Source organism: Ursus maritimus, unplaced genomic scaffold, assembly GCF_017311325.1.
Source record: "Ursus maritimus isolate PB19 unplaced genomic scaffold, ASM1731132v1 scaffold_21, whole genome shotgun sequence".
Classification (NCBI taxonomy): domain Eukaryota; kingdom Metazoa; phylum Chordata; class Mammalia; order Carnivora; family Ursidae; genus Ursus; species Ursus maritimus.
This window is the reverse complement of record NW_024424564.1, coordinates 37530137-37547758: the sequence shown is the minus strand read 5'-3', so window position 1 is coordinate 37547758 and position 17622 is coordinate 37530137. Positions and strand designations below refer to the sequence as shown.

General features: G+C 39.9%; 1 protein-coding gene across 1 annotated transcript in view; it reads left to right on the top strand.

Moving 5' to 3' along the window:
- GNPTAB (N-acetylglucosamine-1-phosphate transferase subunits alpha and beta) overlaps nucleotides 1–17622 on the top strand; it is a 71930-nt gene that overhangs the window by 18576 nt on the left and 35732 nt on the right. Inside the window, exons 2-5 of the mRNA XM_040637375.1 lie at nucleotides 6502–6587; nucleotides 13581–13700; nucleotides 14775–14816; nucleotides 17118–17323. Of these exons, the coding sequence (XP_040493309.1) occupies nucleotides 6502–6587; nucleotides 13581–13700; nucleotides 14775–14816; nucleotides 17118–17323 (454 nt within the window). The remainder of the gene's footprint in view (nucleotides 1–6501; nucleotides 6588–13580; nucleotides 13701–14774; nucleotides 14817–17117; nucleotides 17324–17622) is intronic.

Genomic DNA, 17622 nt, shown 5'->3' with positions numbered 1-17622 from the left:
AGAGGGAACACAAGCAGGGGCAGTGGGAGAGGAAGAAGCAGGCTCCCAGCAGAGGAGCCCGATGTGGGGCTCGATCCCATAATGCCGGGATCATGCCCTGAGCCGAAGGCAGACGCCTAACCGCTGTGCCACCCAGGAGCCCTGATTTTTTTTTTTTTTTAAGTAAGCTCCACGCTTAGCGTGGGTGGAGCCCACCGTGGGGGCTTGAACTCAAAACCTTGAGATCAAGACCTGAGCTGAGATGGAGTCAGTCACTTAACCAACTGAGCCACCCAGGTATCCTGCATGTCACATTTCTATGCTTGAAAAATTGAGAAAGGGACGTTTGCTTTTACAGAGTTTTATACCCTTGTGTGCCTAGCCTGCCGTTGTCCGTTTATTAACTCTGGCCTTTAGCTTTTACCTTGAGTATCCTGGAATGAATCGGAAAGCAGAAAGTCCTGGAGGGAAACCATGTTGTATAAGCTGTTCCAAAATGTTTGCATCGTAAAACTAGTAGCCATATTTATTCATTCTAGAATGTTTATTGGTTTTGTGCTAGAGACTGTGCAAGGTTTGAGAATAAAAATTAAAAAGAGATCAAGTTCTTGGCTTTGAGTTGCTCACAGAGGTTTAAACAGATTTTTAAACAGGTAAACATATTGCAGGATGAACATGTGAACAGCTTGCATGGAAGTATTGTACAGCCGTGTATGATTTGCACATCTCATTTACTCATCAGAACAATCGTGTGAAATAGGTGGCATTCATACCTTCATTCTACAAGAGAAGAAATTGAGAATAGGCAAATGCCCTAGATCATTTATTGATCAGTGTCGGATTGAAACTCATGTCTTCTGATTGTAAATCTTAAGATCATTGCACTGTTCACCAGTTCTCTTCTGGATAATTACCTTCCTCTTTTCCTTAACTGGGGAATTCTTCTGATAAAAGGATTATAAAGCTTGTGTCTCAATAACTATTATTCTTCTACAGGCATGCATTTGAACTTGTTCTAGGATTATAAAAATCTTCAACCAAGGCACATACCAGTTTTATAACTTTAAAAAGATTATCGTTCAAAAATTTTAGTATTTGTGTGCACAAGCCAGTTAAAGGACTAAATACTGGGGGTAAAACAAATTTATTATGGACTGTGGTCATTTATAAACATGCTAGGAAAACAGATCTGGGTCGTTGAATTAAGAATGATAAACATAACCAGTTGTGGAATTGGTTGAATGACCACATTTATAAATGTATGTTTGACAAAGCTGGCTCTGTGTAAGTAAGCATTGGGGGACACGGCCTGCTGAGGCTGAGAGAGCCTGGGCGAAGCTAAACAGGAACAAGGGCTCTGGAGTTAGTTTGATTCACATCTCAGCCCCATTACACACGGCTGTGTGGCCTGAGGCTTCTTTTTGGGCAATGACCCAGTGAAATGCCTGCCTCACAGCTAGTACCTTGTCGCAGAGATTCAGTGGGGAGGAGAGGAACACCTGGCATGGTGGTGCTTGGTGAATGTGGGAACGTGCCCCTTCTCTGTGATCGACACATTAAGACTGACTGGCTGCAATTTGTGAAAAATGACTGACAATTGATCTTGAGTACTTTGAATGCCATGATTATTAAAATGGAGTCTTAAAAGTGATAAATATTTTAAGCTAGTAGAATAAACTACCTTTAGATGATTTATACTTATTTGTCAGAGAGAGAGAGAGCGTGAGCACAAGCAGAGGGAGACACAGTCTTCCTGCTGAGCAAGGTGCCTGGGATCATGACCTGAGCTGAAGGCAGATGCTTAACCGACTGAGCCACCCAGGCGCCCCTAGATGATTTTTACAATTCTTTATTAATAATACATTGCTCATGTGGTATTTCAGAGCTCATACAGTATTTTAATAAATAGTATTTTAGTTCATTGTGTCTTAAATTTTACCAACAAACTACTTTTAATGGCAGAAAAAAGTAAATAAAGAGAATAGTGTAGAGAGGTATGTGTGTGAAGGGGTGGGGGAGAGCACAAAATGGCAAGTAGGAAATTTTTTAAAGGCCAGCGTTGTGTCTATAAAAATCACATCAGTTTTCTGTTTTTCTCCATAAAAATTTTGGATTACTATCAATATAATATTTTCAATGTCTTTCCATTATAAATGATGGTTCAGGAAGATATGCTTTGTTTACCCATGACTTCTAACATGCCTGGTGCCTTCCTCAGACCTTGTATTTATGCATGTCAAGTGAGAATCACTGTCCTACTGCAGCAACACAACACACCGATGACATACATTTTGTACTTAGTTCATAGTTGAGGAAATTGAGTACCCATGGTTACACAGCTACTAAATAGAAGAATTGGGAGGTTCTCCCCCTGGAGGTGTCCCATATCCCAAGTCCCCAAACCCAGTCATTTTTTAAGATTTTGTTTATTTATTTGGAGGAGAGAGAGAAAGTGCATGCATGAACAGGGAGAGGGGCAGAGGGAAAGGGAGACGCAGATTCCCTGCTGAGCAAGGGAGCCCAGAGGATGCCGGCTCAATTCCAGGACCCTGGGATCATGACCTAAGCCAAGGGCAGATGCTTAACCAACTGAGCCACCCAGGAGCCCCCCACCCCAAATCTAGTCTTAAGCTACTCCTGCCGTAACCAGATAATATTTATGAACAAGAAGATGGTATATAATGAATCGTGCTGGGTATGAGTTGATGATAAGTAGAATTGGAAGTAGTTCTGTACCCACAAGCAGTTTATAACTTAATTGGTCTGACAAGATGCTTCCATGAGGGGGAAGGTAAATAATGATTTAAAAAAACTAAGCGAGAGGGGCGCCTGGGTGGTTCAGTCATTAAGCGTCTGCCTTTGGCTCAGGTCATGACCCCAGGGTCCTGGGATCGAGCCCCGCGTGGGCTCCCTGCTCAGCAGGAAGCCTGCTTCTCCCTCTCCCTCTCCCTCTGCTTGTGTTCCCTCTCTTGCTGTGTCTCTCTCTGTCCAATAAATAAAATCTTAAAAAAAAAAACAAAAACTAAGGGATGCAAGGCAAGAAATGTTAGACGGCCGTGAGTAGTTGATTTCCAAATAAGCAGTAGAGATGAAAGTTAAGTTCTGAGGAGGAAATGTTCAGGTCAGGCTGAAGAATATGGAAAGGCTTTGTGGATGAAAAGGGACTTGATTTTATAGTAGTTAGTGTTTCTCTAACCTTTTCCTCTGGTCTTTTGTTTATTGCTAATAATGGCTGAAAACAAGATCTAATTGCAAGCTTAGTTCTATTTTGGCTTTGTTGTTGTTTGAAAGGTGTTTATATGTATAGTTTACCCCAGAATAAATAATTTCATAATTGCCCATTCAAATTTCTACTCTTTTCTACACTATCCTTGATAGTGTAAGAAAATGATCTAACATCAGTGCTCAGATGATTTTTTATTTGATTTACAAGGTTCCTTTTTGATCCGTGGTATAGCATATTACTCATTTACTTAGAGTTTGGCAAGATTTCCATAATAGGGTGTAGTTGACAGTTGGGAGTAAGCAGAAAAGGGAAATGGTTATGACAGAAGAGGATCATGTTTCAGTGATGATGGGTTAGGACCAGGGATAAGAGATCCCTTAGGAGGCTGAAGACAGGAAGAGAAGAGACATGGTGTCTCAATGGAGTTGACATGTGGGTGCAGGGAAGAAACCGTGGATGGTGCCAGCCGCACAGCTCTGTACCTCCTTCTGTCATACACTCTTAGGGCTGGAAGGGATTTCAAGGACAATTTGGTCATACCCCCTTCATAAAATGTAAAACAGATGGAGAAACAGCCTAAAAAGACAACTTGCATAAGGTCTCATAAAAGTGACAGAGCTGGAATGAAACTGCATTCCTACTACCTTCCCTGAAGCATGCAGAACTCTCGCCGGATAGGAGAGGAGAACGTTCCTAAATGTGATAGATAAAGACCCTTTGCTGCTGCTGTTCTTTTTAATACAGCAAAGTGATTCGGAGATGGTGAGATTAATTTATCTGATGAAGGAAGGCACGTTGTGTCAACATACAGCACGTCAGCATTTCTCAGCTATTCGTGAAGTATGCCCCCTCTGATATTATCTTCCCATCTTCTGGGTAGCAGTACGAGCCAAGAACAATGATACTGAGCTTTATTTTTTGTGGCTTGTTTTATAAAAATAATGTACTAGTTGTCCTTTTGCAGCTACATAGGGATATTGATGGAGAATCACTTCTGTTTGAGCTCAACTAGTTGATCCAAATCAATACAATTATGTTATTAAACATATATGTTCTGTATTTAGCAGCAATAGTATTTTATAGCTATATGCTTGCCATTGGGTTTGGTGTTGCGTGTGATAACTATTTTAGAGCTCATTCCCCCTCCTTTTGGAATTTCCAGCCCAGTTGGAGAGGTGAGTCGTATGCATATACAGCCTCAGATCTACCATGACTAAACTGGGAATCTTACCAGCGCTCATCCCTACTACACCTGTTCCTCCTATGTCATTCAGTGGCCCCACTGTCTCTTCAGTCACTCATACTAGAAATACTGGAAACCTAGCAGTCACCTTGCTTGTCTTCCCCTTCTTCACTCCCTCATCCAGTCTGGTAGCAGATCCCTCTAACACACCCTCTGTACCCAGCTTTACTGCGAACAGACTCCTGTTCATCCTTTAAGACTGCTAACATTGCTTCTTCAGGGAAGTCTTTAAGTGTCTTCCTAGAAAGAGGTGCTCCTTCCTCAGTGCAGTTGTAGCTGGCAATAAACTTCTCTATTAATCATTGGCTATATAGTTCCTTCAAGTCAGGGAACTTACCTTATTTCTCTTTGTCAATCCAGTACAAGGTACATTAGACCCTCAGTTTTTTAATCAGTACATTGAGTGATGGGAGGATTATTAGTTGAATTTGTGGTGTTTATGAAGCATCCCAATGAAGTAAGATTGTCAAGATAGGCAGAGGTCAGATATTGAAAACCTGAATGCCGTGTAAATAAATGAGCAGTTATAGCTGGACACATGGGTCCACACAGCCTCCCCTGTAGCCACATGTCATCATGTGACTGCATTCTGCCCAGCAAAAACAGAAGTGGTAGGTGCCCCTTCCAAGAAGTTTCCTTAATGGAGGGCATATCATTCCCTATCTCTTCTTTCTGCTGGCTGGAATGAAACCTAAATGATGGGGGCTCCCATGGTCATCTGAATGTAACAGGGCCACGCATCCTAGGGATTGCACAGTAGGAAGCTAGAAGCAGCCTTGGCAGGAAGGAGGGCATTCCAGGAAGAGGAATGAAATGAAAGGACATATTTGAAGGTCAGATAGAAGAAGATGACCTGTCAAAGGAGACTGAAAGGGAGTCACCAGAGTGGTGGGAGGAAAGCTAGGAAAGTGGTTCAGTGAGGAGGAACTGGGTAGCTGCTACCAGTTGAGTAAGATAGAGATGGGGGAAATGTTACTGGATTCCACAGCATGGAGGCCTTGGTAAGACCACTGATATGGTAAGGGCAGAAGTATTAGAGTGGCTGAAGGGTAAATAGAGCATAGAAGAGGACTCTCTAAAGATATTTGCCCTTGAAAGGGAGAATTTGGAATGGAGGGACCAACTGGCAGAGGGTGTGGTGTGAAGGAAGGGTTTCCTGAGATTACTGGAATAGGCTGATGGAAATAATCCTATTGAGAGGAAAGAGAGAACAGACCAGGTCTTGAGACAAGTTGATGAGATCCAGAGCAAGTGGACAGAGAGGGGGTGTTTTCAAGGAAGAAAGACACTTCCTCTATGGTGAAGGGAGTGAAGAAGAAAATGGGGCACATGTGTGGGTGGGTTTATAGATTTGGGGTGCAGACATGAGGGAGCTCCTATCTGAAGTTTTCCATTCTCTCCTGAAATATTTAGCAAGGTCATCACCTGAAACTTCATAGATAGTAAGGCCATCACCCCCGTATCTTATCAGTCTCTTCTGTTAAAGCTTTGTTCTGTGCTGTGAGGAGAGTCTCCCAACTCTCCTCATGGATGGTTCATGTAGCTGCCTGAAAGTCCCTTAGTGCCTCTGCTTCCCGTGGTACACAGGGCACAACAGTCAAGACCCAGCTTCCCTTCCCAGCCCCATTCTCTCCACTTTCTAGCTGTGCTCCCACCAAAGTCAACTCTACTGTTGCCCTGAAACCACTCACCCTTGCTGCTTCTCAGCCTTTGAACATGCCCTTGTGGTTCCCTACCTTGTGAGCTCATTCTCTAAGACCTAATTCTCATTGCTTCCTTTTAAATCTCTTTGCTTCCCCTCCATCCACAGGCCAGTAACTATAGCTTTTATTTGTATATCCTGTTGTAGTTTTTTTTTAATCTGGACTGAGCACAGTGTTGGGTATATATATATGGTAGGCACTGGGTGAATGGATGAATTTTGATTTCTTTTCCTGTTCCTTTAGTGATTCTTAATGAAATTTTAAAAAATTAAATGAAAGTTCTATACCCTTAGTATTTGACACAGGGTAAACATTTTTTTGCCTTTTTTTTTTTTTTCTTTTTTTCCTAGGTGGTTCTGGAATGGAGCCGGGATCAATACCACGTTTTGTTTGATTCCTACAGAGATAATATTGCTGGAAAGTCCTTTCAGAATCGGTAAGAAGAGATCAGTTTCCGAGAGTAGCTTATTTGGACTTAAATGATGAGTCATGAGATCACCCTCGATGTAACATTTGAAGTTGAAGGGATTTTTCCAAGTGTAGATAAGGTTTACCTATTCAAGACCACTCCTATCTGAAGGAATCTGTAGTCCCTCCTCACATTGTATGATTGAAAAATCTGATTCCCAAAGAGTAATCCTGCCTTGCAGAGTCACATGATCTCATTTTCTCAGTGCCCCAGTTGTGTGAGGTAAAGGTAATTCCATCCCCCTGTAGGATGACGAACCTGGGTGGCTACACTGGCCAGTATTGTTTTCTAAGCCCTGGCCCATATTCTTCTGTTGACATCACTCTGTTAACCAGGGCCAGTCCCATAGAAGCCACCAGACTGACCCCCCCCCCCCCCCCGTGGTCACCACATCTTTCTGCCTCACTGTGAGGAGGAGCAAACAACCTCACAGGTTGGGTCTTTTTCTCTTTAAGGCCGAACTTCTTGGTGCAGCCACTCTGGGATACTACCTTCAACCTTTCTTTTCCTTGGAGATTTTTTCCCCCCTCATAAGATGGACCTCAGAGTGGAATCAATCTTTTCCCACATCCTCCTTTTCTTCCTGCAGCTAAAATGAACTGCAGTCTCTATTTTTGTCTATAAAATTATTATATTGTTTTATATCATAAAAGCAGTTTATGTCTGTGGTTGAAAACAGTTCAAATTATTCAGAAAAAATAAAAAATTATGCCTCTATCTGTACCATTTTGAATTTCCCCTCATCTAGAGGAAGCATTATTAATGAGTTTTTGTTTTAGATTCTTCTGGTAATCATCATTCTAACTTCAAAAAATAAATGGAGTTCGCACCTTTTTATTTATTCATTTTATGCAGTATTTTTTGACACTTTTCCATTGTAACAGTGCACAGTGAATCATTACAGGGCACGGAGCAGTAGGTGACCAGAACAAATGTGGGGCAGCTAACAAGGGTAGTTAACCCCACAAAAGTCTGAATGTTAGAGGCCATAACCAAAACCCTCCCTTGATCCTGTTTCCCCCTGAGGATAGTTCTCATAAATCTTGCCCTCTGCTCTCACTGAACCAAAAAACATAATGAAACTACAAGTAACTATAGTTGGTGTCAGTTGGCACACCTTGACAGTTTCCTGAGAACCTCTTGACTACATCACTAAGTGCTCTGGAGCCCTTGCTCCCTGCTTAGAGGCACTTCCTTGTCCCTCTGTTCACTTTTTATGAGTGCCTATGTGGTTTCTATCAAATAAGCAGTTTCTTAAATTACTCTGCTAATTGGATGTATGCACTGTAACAGTCATGAACATCTTAAGGAGGAAGGGCTAAGGGATTCTTTGACGTAAAGCTTTACTCTTTGCTTCGTGCCTTATGTGTGAATGACATCCCTGACTTTGCTCCTTCAACAAAGAATGAATCTTTGAGTCTTTATCTGTTTTAGACACTGAGATATAACTCTGTGGTAAAGAATTGTGTAGTCTAGTAGGGAGAATAGCATGTAAGCAAATAATTCGTGAAGTAGGAAAACTCTAGGCTTTCCTCTTAGGATCTCTCTCTCTCTCTCTCTCTTTTTTTTTTTTTAAAGATTTTATGTATTCACTTGAGAGAGAAAGCATGGCGGGGAGGGGGGAGAGGCAGAGGGAGAGGGAGAAGCAGACTCCCCACTGAGTAGGGAGTCTGATGCAGGGCTTGACCCCAGGACCTGGAGATCATGACCTGAGCCGAAGGCAGATGCTTAACCATTGGAGCCACCCAGGAAACCCTCTTAGGATCTCTTAAAAACAGTTTTCAAAGACTTTAGGGATCTATGAAATCAAAACTATTTTTTATAACAATACTAAGGTGTTATTTGCCTTTTTTACTGTGTTGACATTTGCATTGATGGTGTAAAAACATGGGTAAAACTGCCACACCTTAGCATGAGTCATTGTATTCTTCACTACCCCATATTTGCAGGGGTAAGATAAAAGGTAGTTTTCACTTAAAAATGTTCATGATGAAGCAGTAAAAGTTATTAATTTGATTATATCTTGACCCTTTGACCACACATCTTTTTAATGTTCTGTGCGATGAAATGCACCTGCCTATATGGTGATTGTCTTGAGGAAAAGCCCTGGGTAATTGTTTGAGTTGCAACTTAGATTAGCCCTTCCGTTTCATGGAACATCATTGTCATAACTTGAAAGGACAGATGACAGTATTATTACTCAGACTTGGTCATTTGGCAGATGTCTCTTGACAGCAAACAAAGCAATTCTATTTCTTGAAGGGAAAAAAGATAATAGTATTCATTGCCAGTGATAAAATTTGAGCTTTCAGGTGAAAATAAGAGTTTGGGAAACCTTGTTTCTATCAACTGTGGGCTTAACAGGTCCACAGTACCTAAAGACTTCTCTGTTTAGATCTGTGGCATTGTCCAAAAAATCAACATTCGTTAATATTATATAAGAAAATGAAAGACATGTGGCACCATTTGGCAGAGCTGCGTTAACTCAGTAAGCCATTATTTTCCAGATAACCAATGCATTGTTACAGGATCATTGTTACAGATGTTACAGAATCTTGTGGGGGTAAAAAAGCCAAAATGCAAGAAGGACCAATGGATTTCAGTGGAAAAGCACGAAAAGTTCATTAATGGGGCTTTATATTCCACACTCCAACTAATCTTTAAGCAACTACCAGTTACTTTGGTGTGGGATCAGAGAGGAAAACCCCCTATTACCTGAAAAGGCTACCATCATTTTTTTAAAGATTTTATTTATTTGAGAGAAAAGAGACCACGAGTGGGGGGGGGGGGGAACAGAGGGAGAGGGAGAAGCAGGCTCCCCACTTAGCAGGGAGCCCCACGTGGGGCTTAATCCCAGGACCCCGGGATCATGACCTGAGCCAAAGGCAGACGCTTAACTGACTGAGCCACCCAAGGGGACCCCTGAAAAGGCTATTAAAATGCAACTCTCCTTTCCAACTGAATATTGAGGAACCTGGGTTTTCTTTATATATAGTTCAACCAAAACAACACGTGGGAATAGATTGAACACGAAGATCTAAGGTGGTTGCTCTCTTCTACTAAGTCATTAAAAAGATTGGCAGAAATGTCAAACAATGCCTCTCTTCTCACTAAATTATTTTGTCGTTTTGGAAAATATTGTTATTTTTAAAAAGTTATTCATGTTAACATGTGAAGAAGTTTTTTGTTTAAAATGAAAATTATAATATTTTTAACGTGTTTTATTTTCAAATATGGCAAATGTGAATGGTTATAACCTATAAATAAAAGCTTTTTGGGGTCCTTAATAATTATTAAGTGTGAAGGGTCTGGAGTATAAAGTTGGTGAGAACCATTTCTTTAACACAGCAGTTCTCAAAACCTTATTGTGCTGCAGAATCCCATGGAAGCCTTGAGAAAATGCATCCCCCCCCCAGAGTTTCTGAGTCTTGATGTCTCAGAGGGGCTCACAGAATTTTCATTTCTAACAAGTTCACTGGGTGACACTGAAGCTGCCGGTCCAGTGACTATACTTTGAGAATAATTCATTCACGGATTCTTAATGAAATAATAGTTTTCCTACTTCATTTTCACTATAGCCAGTGTTCCTAAGGAAAGCTCAAAATGGAGTGTCTTTTTTTAATCAAGTATTTATCAAGCACCTACTCAGCCTGCTGTGCCTTCCGCGGTGTCGTGCTGACGGTGCACGCTGGCAGAAATCCCTGCCCGAAGGAGCTTCAAAACTAGGAGGAAAAGTAGCTTTAGAAATCCAGATATGGAGGTCAGCAGTTTTAATCAAACATTCCTGTTCTCTTTCTGAAAAATTTTGTGTATGTGTGTGAAATATTTCTTCTCCTAATTTTAGATTGCATTAAAATATAGTTCGATGTTTATATAGAGATATTTCAAAATTGCCTGATTTTGAAGATGACCAGTAAATGGATCATATTTAATATCACATGTTCTGATATGTTTTATAATACCATAATATTTATAGGAAGTTTTCATTATTTTGCTTGTTTCTCTGCAAGCCTTTTTAATGTTATTTGAAATGTTTAAAACAAAGTTCTGTATGTCATTAAGTGAATATGTAAATTATCTAGTGCTACTAATTGTGAGGCATTAAGTCACTCTGGGGACTAGTCTTATCTCTAAAATGTAGGTATTAAATTAATTAAGTGTAAAATCTCTTCCAACTCTTTGGATCTAAGATACCATTTAAGTTTTCTTACTTATTTGATAGAATGTAGAAACAAGGGACTACATTCATAGTGTCCTTTATATGTCATAGTGCCTGTATATTCACTTAAACTAAACTGATTAAAATAAAAGCTGTGTTACTGCCACTGTGGCTTTGGTTCTGAGTCATAGGTGACTTATTTAGTCTTCAGCGCTAAGAGAAAGGCTTTCTTCTCATCTGGAAACTAAGATATAGTGGTCTCGTGGTTAGAAAGAAAGACTCAAACACACTGTGGCCATGTCTAATAGAAAAACAACTGACTCACTGACCTGGGGCAGATCACATGATCTCCTTAATTTGTTAGTTTAACACCAGAGAATTAAATTGATCACATAACACAACCTTATTAGAAGAGCCAGTACATAAATCCATTATATACTTAATATTTTCCCCAATTAAACGTGTATAGATAACTCCTCATTCTAGTAAAACATTTCTAATAGCAGGTAATTACTTGTACAGGATAGCTTTGGAATGTGCAGTTCTTCTTTTTTTAAATCTTAAAAAAAATTTTTAAATATGTCACCTCAGCAGTTTTTTAAAATTATTTTTTGGTCTGAGCTATTAGGAGTGAGATGATCTTGGATAATTTAGGTGTGGGCAATGCAAGACATTTCTTTTTAATGGAAAAGACTGATATATATGTTGTGGGAATGAACTTAGAGTTAATTTAGCCAAGTATATGTTAAAACCTACTCAGGTACCAGGCCCTATTCCTAGGCACCTTGTGATGACCAAGAATAACTCATTGACCTCATACAGAATTGACATTTTAGTGGGGGAAGCTTTTTTTTTTTTTTTTTTTTTTTAACTTAAGCATGTGAACTACAACCTGTATATACATCATTAGTTCTCAGTGTGCATTTCTGGACCGGCAGCATTGCCATACCTGGGAACTTCTTAGAAATATAAGTTCTGGGGCCCCACTCCAGACCTAATGAGTCAGAAACGCTGCGGATGGAGCCCAACAATCTATTTTACAAGTCATAAGGTGATTCTGATGCCTGCTAATGTTTGAGAGCCATTGGTATAATAAATGCATAAAAGACCTAGCTGGGGAAGCTTTCACATACTGTTATGGTGAGGAGAGAGAACCTGAAGATACGGGAAAGAGAGGAAGTCATTAATGCAGCAGGGCACAGAATGTATGGTCCCACATCTGCCCTAGAGATAGTCCAGCTAGTGGAAGACAGACATGCATAAAACTAGTGCAACATAGTGTGCTAAGGATTCCTTCGAGTACAGAGTACAATGGAAGCTGCATGGTAAGCAGTACATTCTCTTCGTGGGAGGTGAGGGAGGAGGGCAATGGGGGAAGGAGGAAGTGGTTCAACAAGCATGGAAAAAAGGATATTTTAGGCAGAGGGAGAGGCATGTTCAAAAGCACAAAAGCTTGCAAGTCTTACTCTGTTGGGGTAAGCGACCAGTGTGTCTAGAAGGTGCAGATTATGACACGGTTTAGATGTTATTCTGCAGACAGTGGTGAACATTGTCAAGAGGGTTGGTAGATGTTCAGCTTTCACATATGTCTGAGTATTAGGTGATTCCTCATTTTCCCCATGAAGGTCTGGGTCCCTGGTTCCTCTTTGACCTTCTTCTTCTCATGCTCTTCCCTTTTCTTCCCTTGTCTCTGCCACACTGGCCTCTAGCTCCTGACCATGCCAGTTAGGTGTCTGCTTCAGAGCATTTGCATGTGGTGTTCCCATTCTCTGAACCATTCTTCCCCCAGTTACCCACATGGCTTGCTTCCTCACTTCTTCACGTCTTCGCTGAAATGCCACTTGCCTGTGAGTCATGATGAACTCGTACATCATAGGTCCGAAGTAGACCTGAAAGATTGGCAGGGGTGGGGGGTGGGGTGGATTTTGGTTAAGTTGGTAAAAGAAAGGGGAAGAGAGCTTTCAGCAGGGATAAAACCTGAAACACTAACATGAGACTTAGGCAAGAAACTCAAGAATTAGATGCCTGCCTGATTCCTTATTTTGAGGAAAAGATAATAAGGAAAAAATCGAGCATTTTCATCGACTCATTTAACAAATACTGAGCTCCTGTGCACTGGGCACATTTCTAATTGGTTGGGTACTTTAGGGAACAAAACAGGAAAGCTTCCTGCCTTCTTGGAGCTTACATTCTGGGGGAGGGACATATACAGTTACCAATGTAGATAACTAATTAATTATTTAATATGTTAGAGAGGTGGTAAGTGCGATGGAGACAGGAAAAAGCAGGGCAGGGGAAGGAGGGTTGGGAGGGGCTGGACTTGGGGCTGCAGGGAATAAGGAAGGCTGCAACATTAAATAGGCCTGAGTCTTCATGAGGGACTGTTGGATAACTCCTTTTTGGTAATTTTGTTTAGCTTCTAATTTCTTTTCTATGTTTGGCTACATTTGCGTCACAGCACCCCTGTTTGCTAAACTGAGCATGTAGGAGTGTAAACTGAGCTTCCAAGACCTCCTGACAATCTCAAAAGTGGAGTGATGGCAGCCTCTTTACAGGGTGGTTGTGAGGAGTAAGTGGTGCAGAACTGCATAAAGATCTGCATGCATCTTGCAGAGAAAGTTCTCAACAAATAGTCTCCCAGCACCAGTTCGAAAACATGCAATTCTGTGATGTGGTTGGCTGGTTGGATTCCTTTTCATTGGTTTTTTTCATAACCTTTGAGTTTGAACCCTGTTATACTCTTATTCCCAAATGTATTGGAAAAATGCATGTAAGCCGGAAGACCTGTGGGTTTGCCCTAGGCTCTGCCTGCCCATGCCGATCGACGTGGTTTATACCTGGGTGAATGGCACAGATCTTGAACTACTGAAGGAACTGCAGCAAGTCCGAGAACAGATGGAGGAGGAGCAGAAAGCAATGAGGTAAAACTAATTCTTTAAAAACAAAATACACACAGTTCAATGAGTACAAGTAACAATGCATTTCAGAAGGGGAGGGTGATGTTCACAATGCTGTCCAAACAATCTGCATCTCAAATTGGTGCCATTAGAAGATGCTGTCCGTCATGTGTCCAACCCTTGTTTCTTGGTGCCCAAGGAGAACTCAGACACTTTAGTGACATCCTGGCCTCACTTTGTAAGACAGCCATTTTATGACTGTGCCACTCTAGTGATGCCTTGCTCTCCAATGGCCCTAAAGGGACAGGAGCCTCCCAAGAAAGCCCTAGACTGCCTGCTTACTCATGCTGAGTTCCAGGTGTGATGTCTTCGTGAAATAAGGTGTTTGTTATTCAACATAGCTTCATGGTAAGACCCGTTATTCCCTTGAAAAACAAAGCAGGCCTACAGGCTTAACTTTTTTCCATTTGATAAAGACAGTCAAAGTATATTCCTTTTATCCTTTTTAATATCAAATCATACAATATGGAATTAGAAACTTTGCTAATTTTTTTATATATGGAATTTTGATCATTTTCTTTCTTTTATCTGAGAAAGGTACAATGCCCTTGAATGGAGAGCCTTTAGAGCTAGGGATCTGGCTAACTTCCTGTCTGATTCCTTAGCAGTATTTGTTGAGAATTTCTCCATTCATTTCTTTGTAAATGTTAATGGGTGCTCCCCAGTTGCAGGTCACTGGCCAAGTTATACTGCAACAAATTGTCTCTTTCTCTTTGTGTTAGAGATTTTATCTTCCCAGTACATGAAAATGACTTGGCAGCCTGGTACCATGTTTTACTAGTAAAATGTAAAAGCTTAGATTTTAAGTCAACTTTTTTGGTTACTGTGGGAGGTATGTGATGATAATAACTTGAGCATATTTCATTGAAACTTAAAATTTATTATGCATCTTAAATGTTGGAGGCATTATATTTCTTAACCTACTGGTTAGTTCCAGGGGAGTAACCAAGAAAATCAGTGTTGTCAGTTACCTCTTGTTCACATTTAGGGCTAGTAGTAGCCCATGCATATGTAATGAAATATATTTGCTTTCTTTAGAGAAATCCTTGGGAAGAACACAACAGAACCAACTAAGAAGAGGTAAGTGTTTTGATTCTCCTCTCAGGAATACAAGTTGAAGTATTGAAGTGAAACTTCCAGGTTCTCACTTGTTTTTGTTGGATACACAGTATTTTGTATTTATTGTTCCTCTTCAATCCCTCATCTGCTAGTTTTTGACCCCCAAATTAAGTGCCTCCATGAAATGGAAAATCTTGCTGTGCCAAAGGCATAGTTGAGAACTCTTACTCAGGTCGTACCTAACCAAAGCTTTAGGTTTCTGGATGGTAAGGTTTTTTTCTTCTCTGTCGTTTTCATTAATCTGTTTTGGTGTTCTGTTCTCCACTTAAAGTATGACTTATACCCAGCGTTTTCATTTTTAGAATTTATATCCATCATTCAATTGTGTGTTCATAATATATTTCCTTTAAAAAGCTGTCATAGTTCTATGTCTTATATTTAAGGACTTGGGAAGGAATTTAACCCAATTCCAAGAATCAGATGTGCCTGTCGTGATTTAAATCATAACTGACTGATAGGCCCTTAAAACAAGACTACGTCACTGACCATCGGAAGTCTCTGTTAATTGCACTCCTCTACTTCACCATTAGACTTAAAAGAGTTATTTTATAGAAATGATCCTGAGGAATTTTGAGATCTAGAAGTGCCCTCTGAATCACTTTATGTTATGTATATTTATTTATAAATATACTACTGTTAATACTACTGTTAATACTTCTCAATACTAATATAAATATACTATTGTTAATACCAGTGTTAATATTTTTTTTAATACTATTATTTTTAAGTAACATAAATACATGTTTAAATTATTTAAAGTAATGATGCCATGTTATAGAAAGAGAAATGTTGAGAGGACAATGGAAAGAACAGGCTCGCATAATTCTATGGGCCTCATTCAACAACTGTGATCATTTTATTATTCCCTTTTCATGCATGTATTTATAGTTGTAGTTTATAATTTTTTTGTAATTTATAGTCTATGTACACTTTTGTATCCTTTTAAAATTTTATATAATCTACACATCTGTGTTGATAAATTATCTTCATGCTTCCTACTTCTCAGGTTTAATAGTGGTGTAATACCCATAAAGTAACTGTACTATAATTTACTAAATGTTGGGCACTTCTGTATTTTCAGTGTTGTAAATATTTTGTGATCTTTTTTTTTTTTTTAAAGATTTTATTTTATTTATTTGACAGAGATAGAGACAGCCAGAGAGAGAGGGAACACAAGCAGGGGGAGTGGGAGAGGAAGAAGCAGGCTCATAGCAGAGGAGCCTGATGTGGGGCTCGATCCCAGAACGCCGGGATCACGCCCTGAGCCGAAGGCAGACGCTTAACAACTGTGCCACCCCGGCGCCCCAATATTTTGTGATCTTATACTTGGGTCTGTCACATTTTCTGTGTGTGGGTTTGTTTTTCCTGTTTTGTTTCTCTTCTCCTGCTAGGACTAGATTCCTGGAAGTAAACTACTGAGGAAGAAGCATATGTATAAGTTTTTATGGGTCTGAATAAGGACACATGCATATGCTATAAAACTGCTTCTCCAGAGAGGAAGTGGGGAAAACGCACCTGCAGTGACATGAGCAGTGTTCGGGAGGAGTGGGTGTACCGTGCTTGCACTAACATTGAGCCCCTTTTTTGAGGGATGCTAATTTAGTAAACAAAATGTGATACCTCATTGTTTTCTTTTGCATTTCTGTAAATATTAGTAAGGTTGGACAATTTTATATATTAACTAGTCGTAGCTCCCACTTTGTGAGTTCTCCAGCCGTGTTTTGTCCATTGTTTATTTAGGTAATATGTTTATTCTAGGTATTCCTTATGTTTAAAAAGAAATATCTCATACGTTCATCTTAGAACCTTGTCACATTTGCTTTTATTTACGTCGGTGTGTGTCTTTCCAGTGTATTTAAATGTGAATTGGTAAATTGAATCTGGTAGGCTGATGCTCTGTAAACAGAATTTATCTACTTCCTAATCTGCCTAATGATAGACTTCATTGGAATTATGAAAAAAATCTTTAAAATGGTAGTAATGAAATGCTTAAATTCTTGTACACCTTTGAGTGAGTAGATTTTGATGGCAGTCATATTAATAGGATTTTGAAAGTGCTTTCTTTAGAGCTGTACTTGTTTAAAATAATTTTATATCATACTTGCTATCTTTTTATATTCTTGAGATAAGATTCCTTGTTTATTAAATATGATTTTTATAAGATACAGAAAAATATGTAGAAAATTTAGTAGTACCAATAAGGTTTTCAGTGTTGATTAATTTTTCAAGAATGTTTTTGAGCATGTTGGTGTCTGTTTCCAGTGAGAAGCAGCTGGAGTGTTTGCTGACACATTGCATCAAGGTGCCAATGCTCATCCTGGACCCAGCCCTGCCGGCCAGCATCACACTGAAGGACCTGCCATCGCTTTACCCGTCGTTTCATTCTGCCAGTGACATATTCAACGTTGCAAAACCAAAAAACCCTTCCACTAATGTCTCAGTTGTTGTTTTCGACAATGCTAAGAATGGTAAGATCTCCTTATGGGTATTTTAAAATCATGTTATCATTGGTGTTTGAATAACAAAATTTTGAATGGACAGACATGATTCAGTTTTAAAGAAGTACCTGATAAACTAGAAACATAAAAAGAAAAGCAAAAGACCTGCCACTGTATTTCAGCCCTAACTTCAGAAAGGGATTGCAGAGATCTTACTCCTTGTAATACACTTGCCTTTCTGTGCTGTGGGCGGGACCTTAAATTTGATACTTCATGTACCTTACTCTCTTTGCTCTGAGTTATTTTGGAGGCTTAGTACTACTATTATT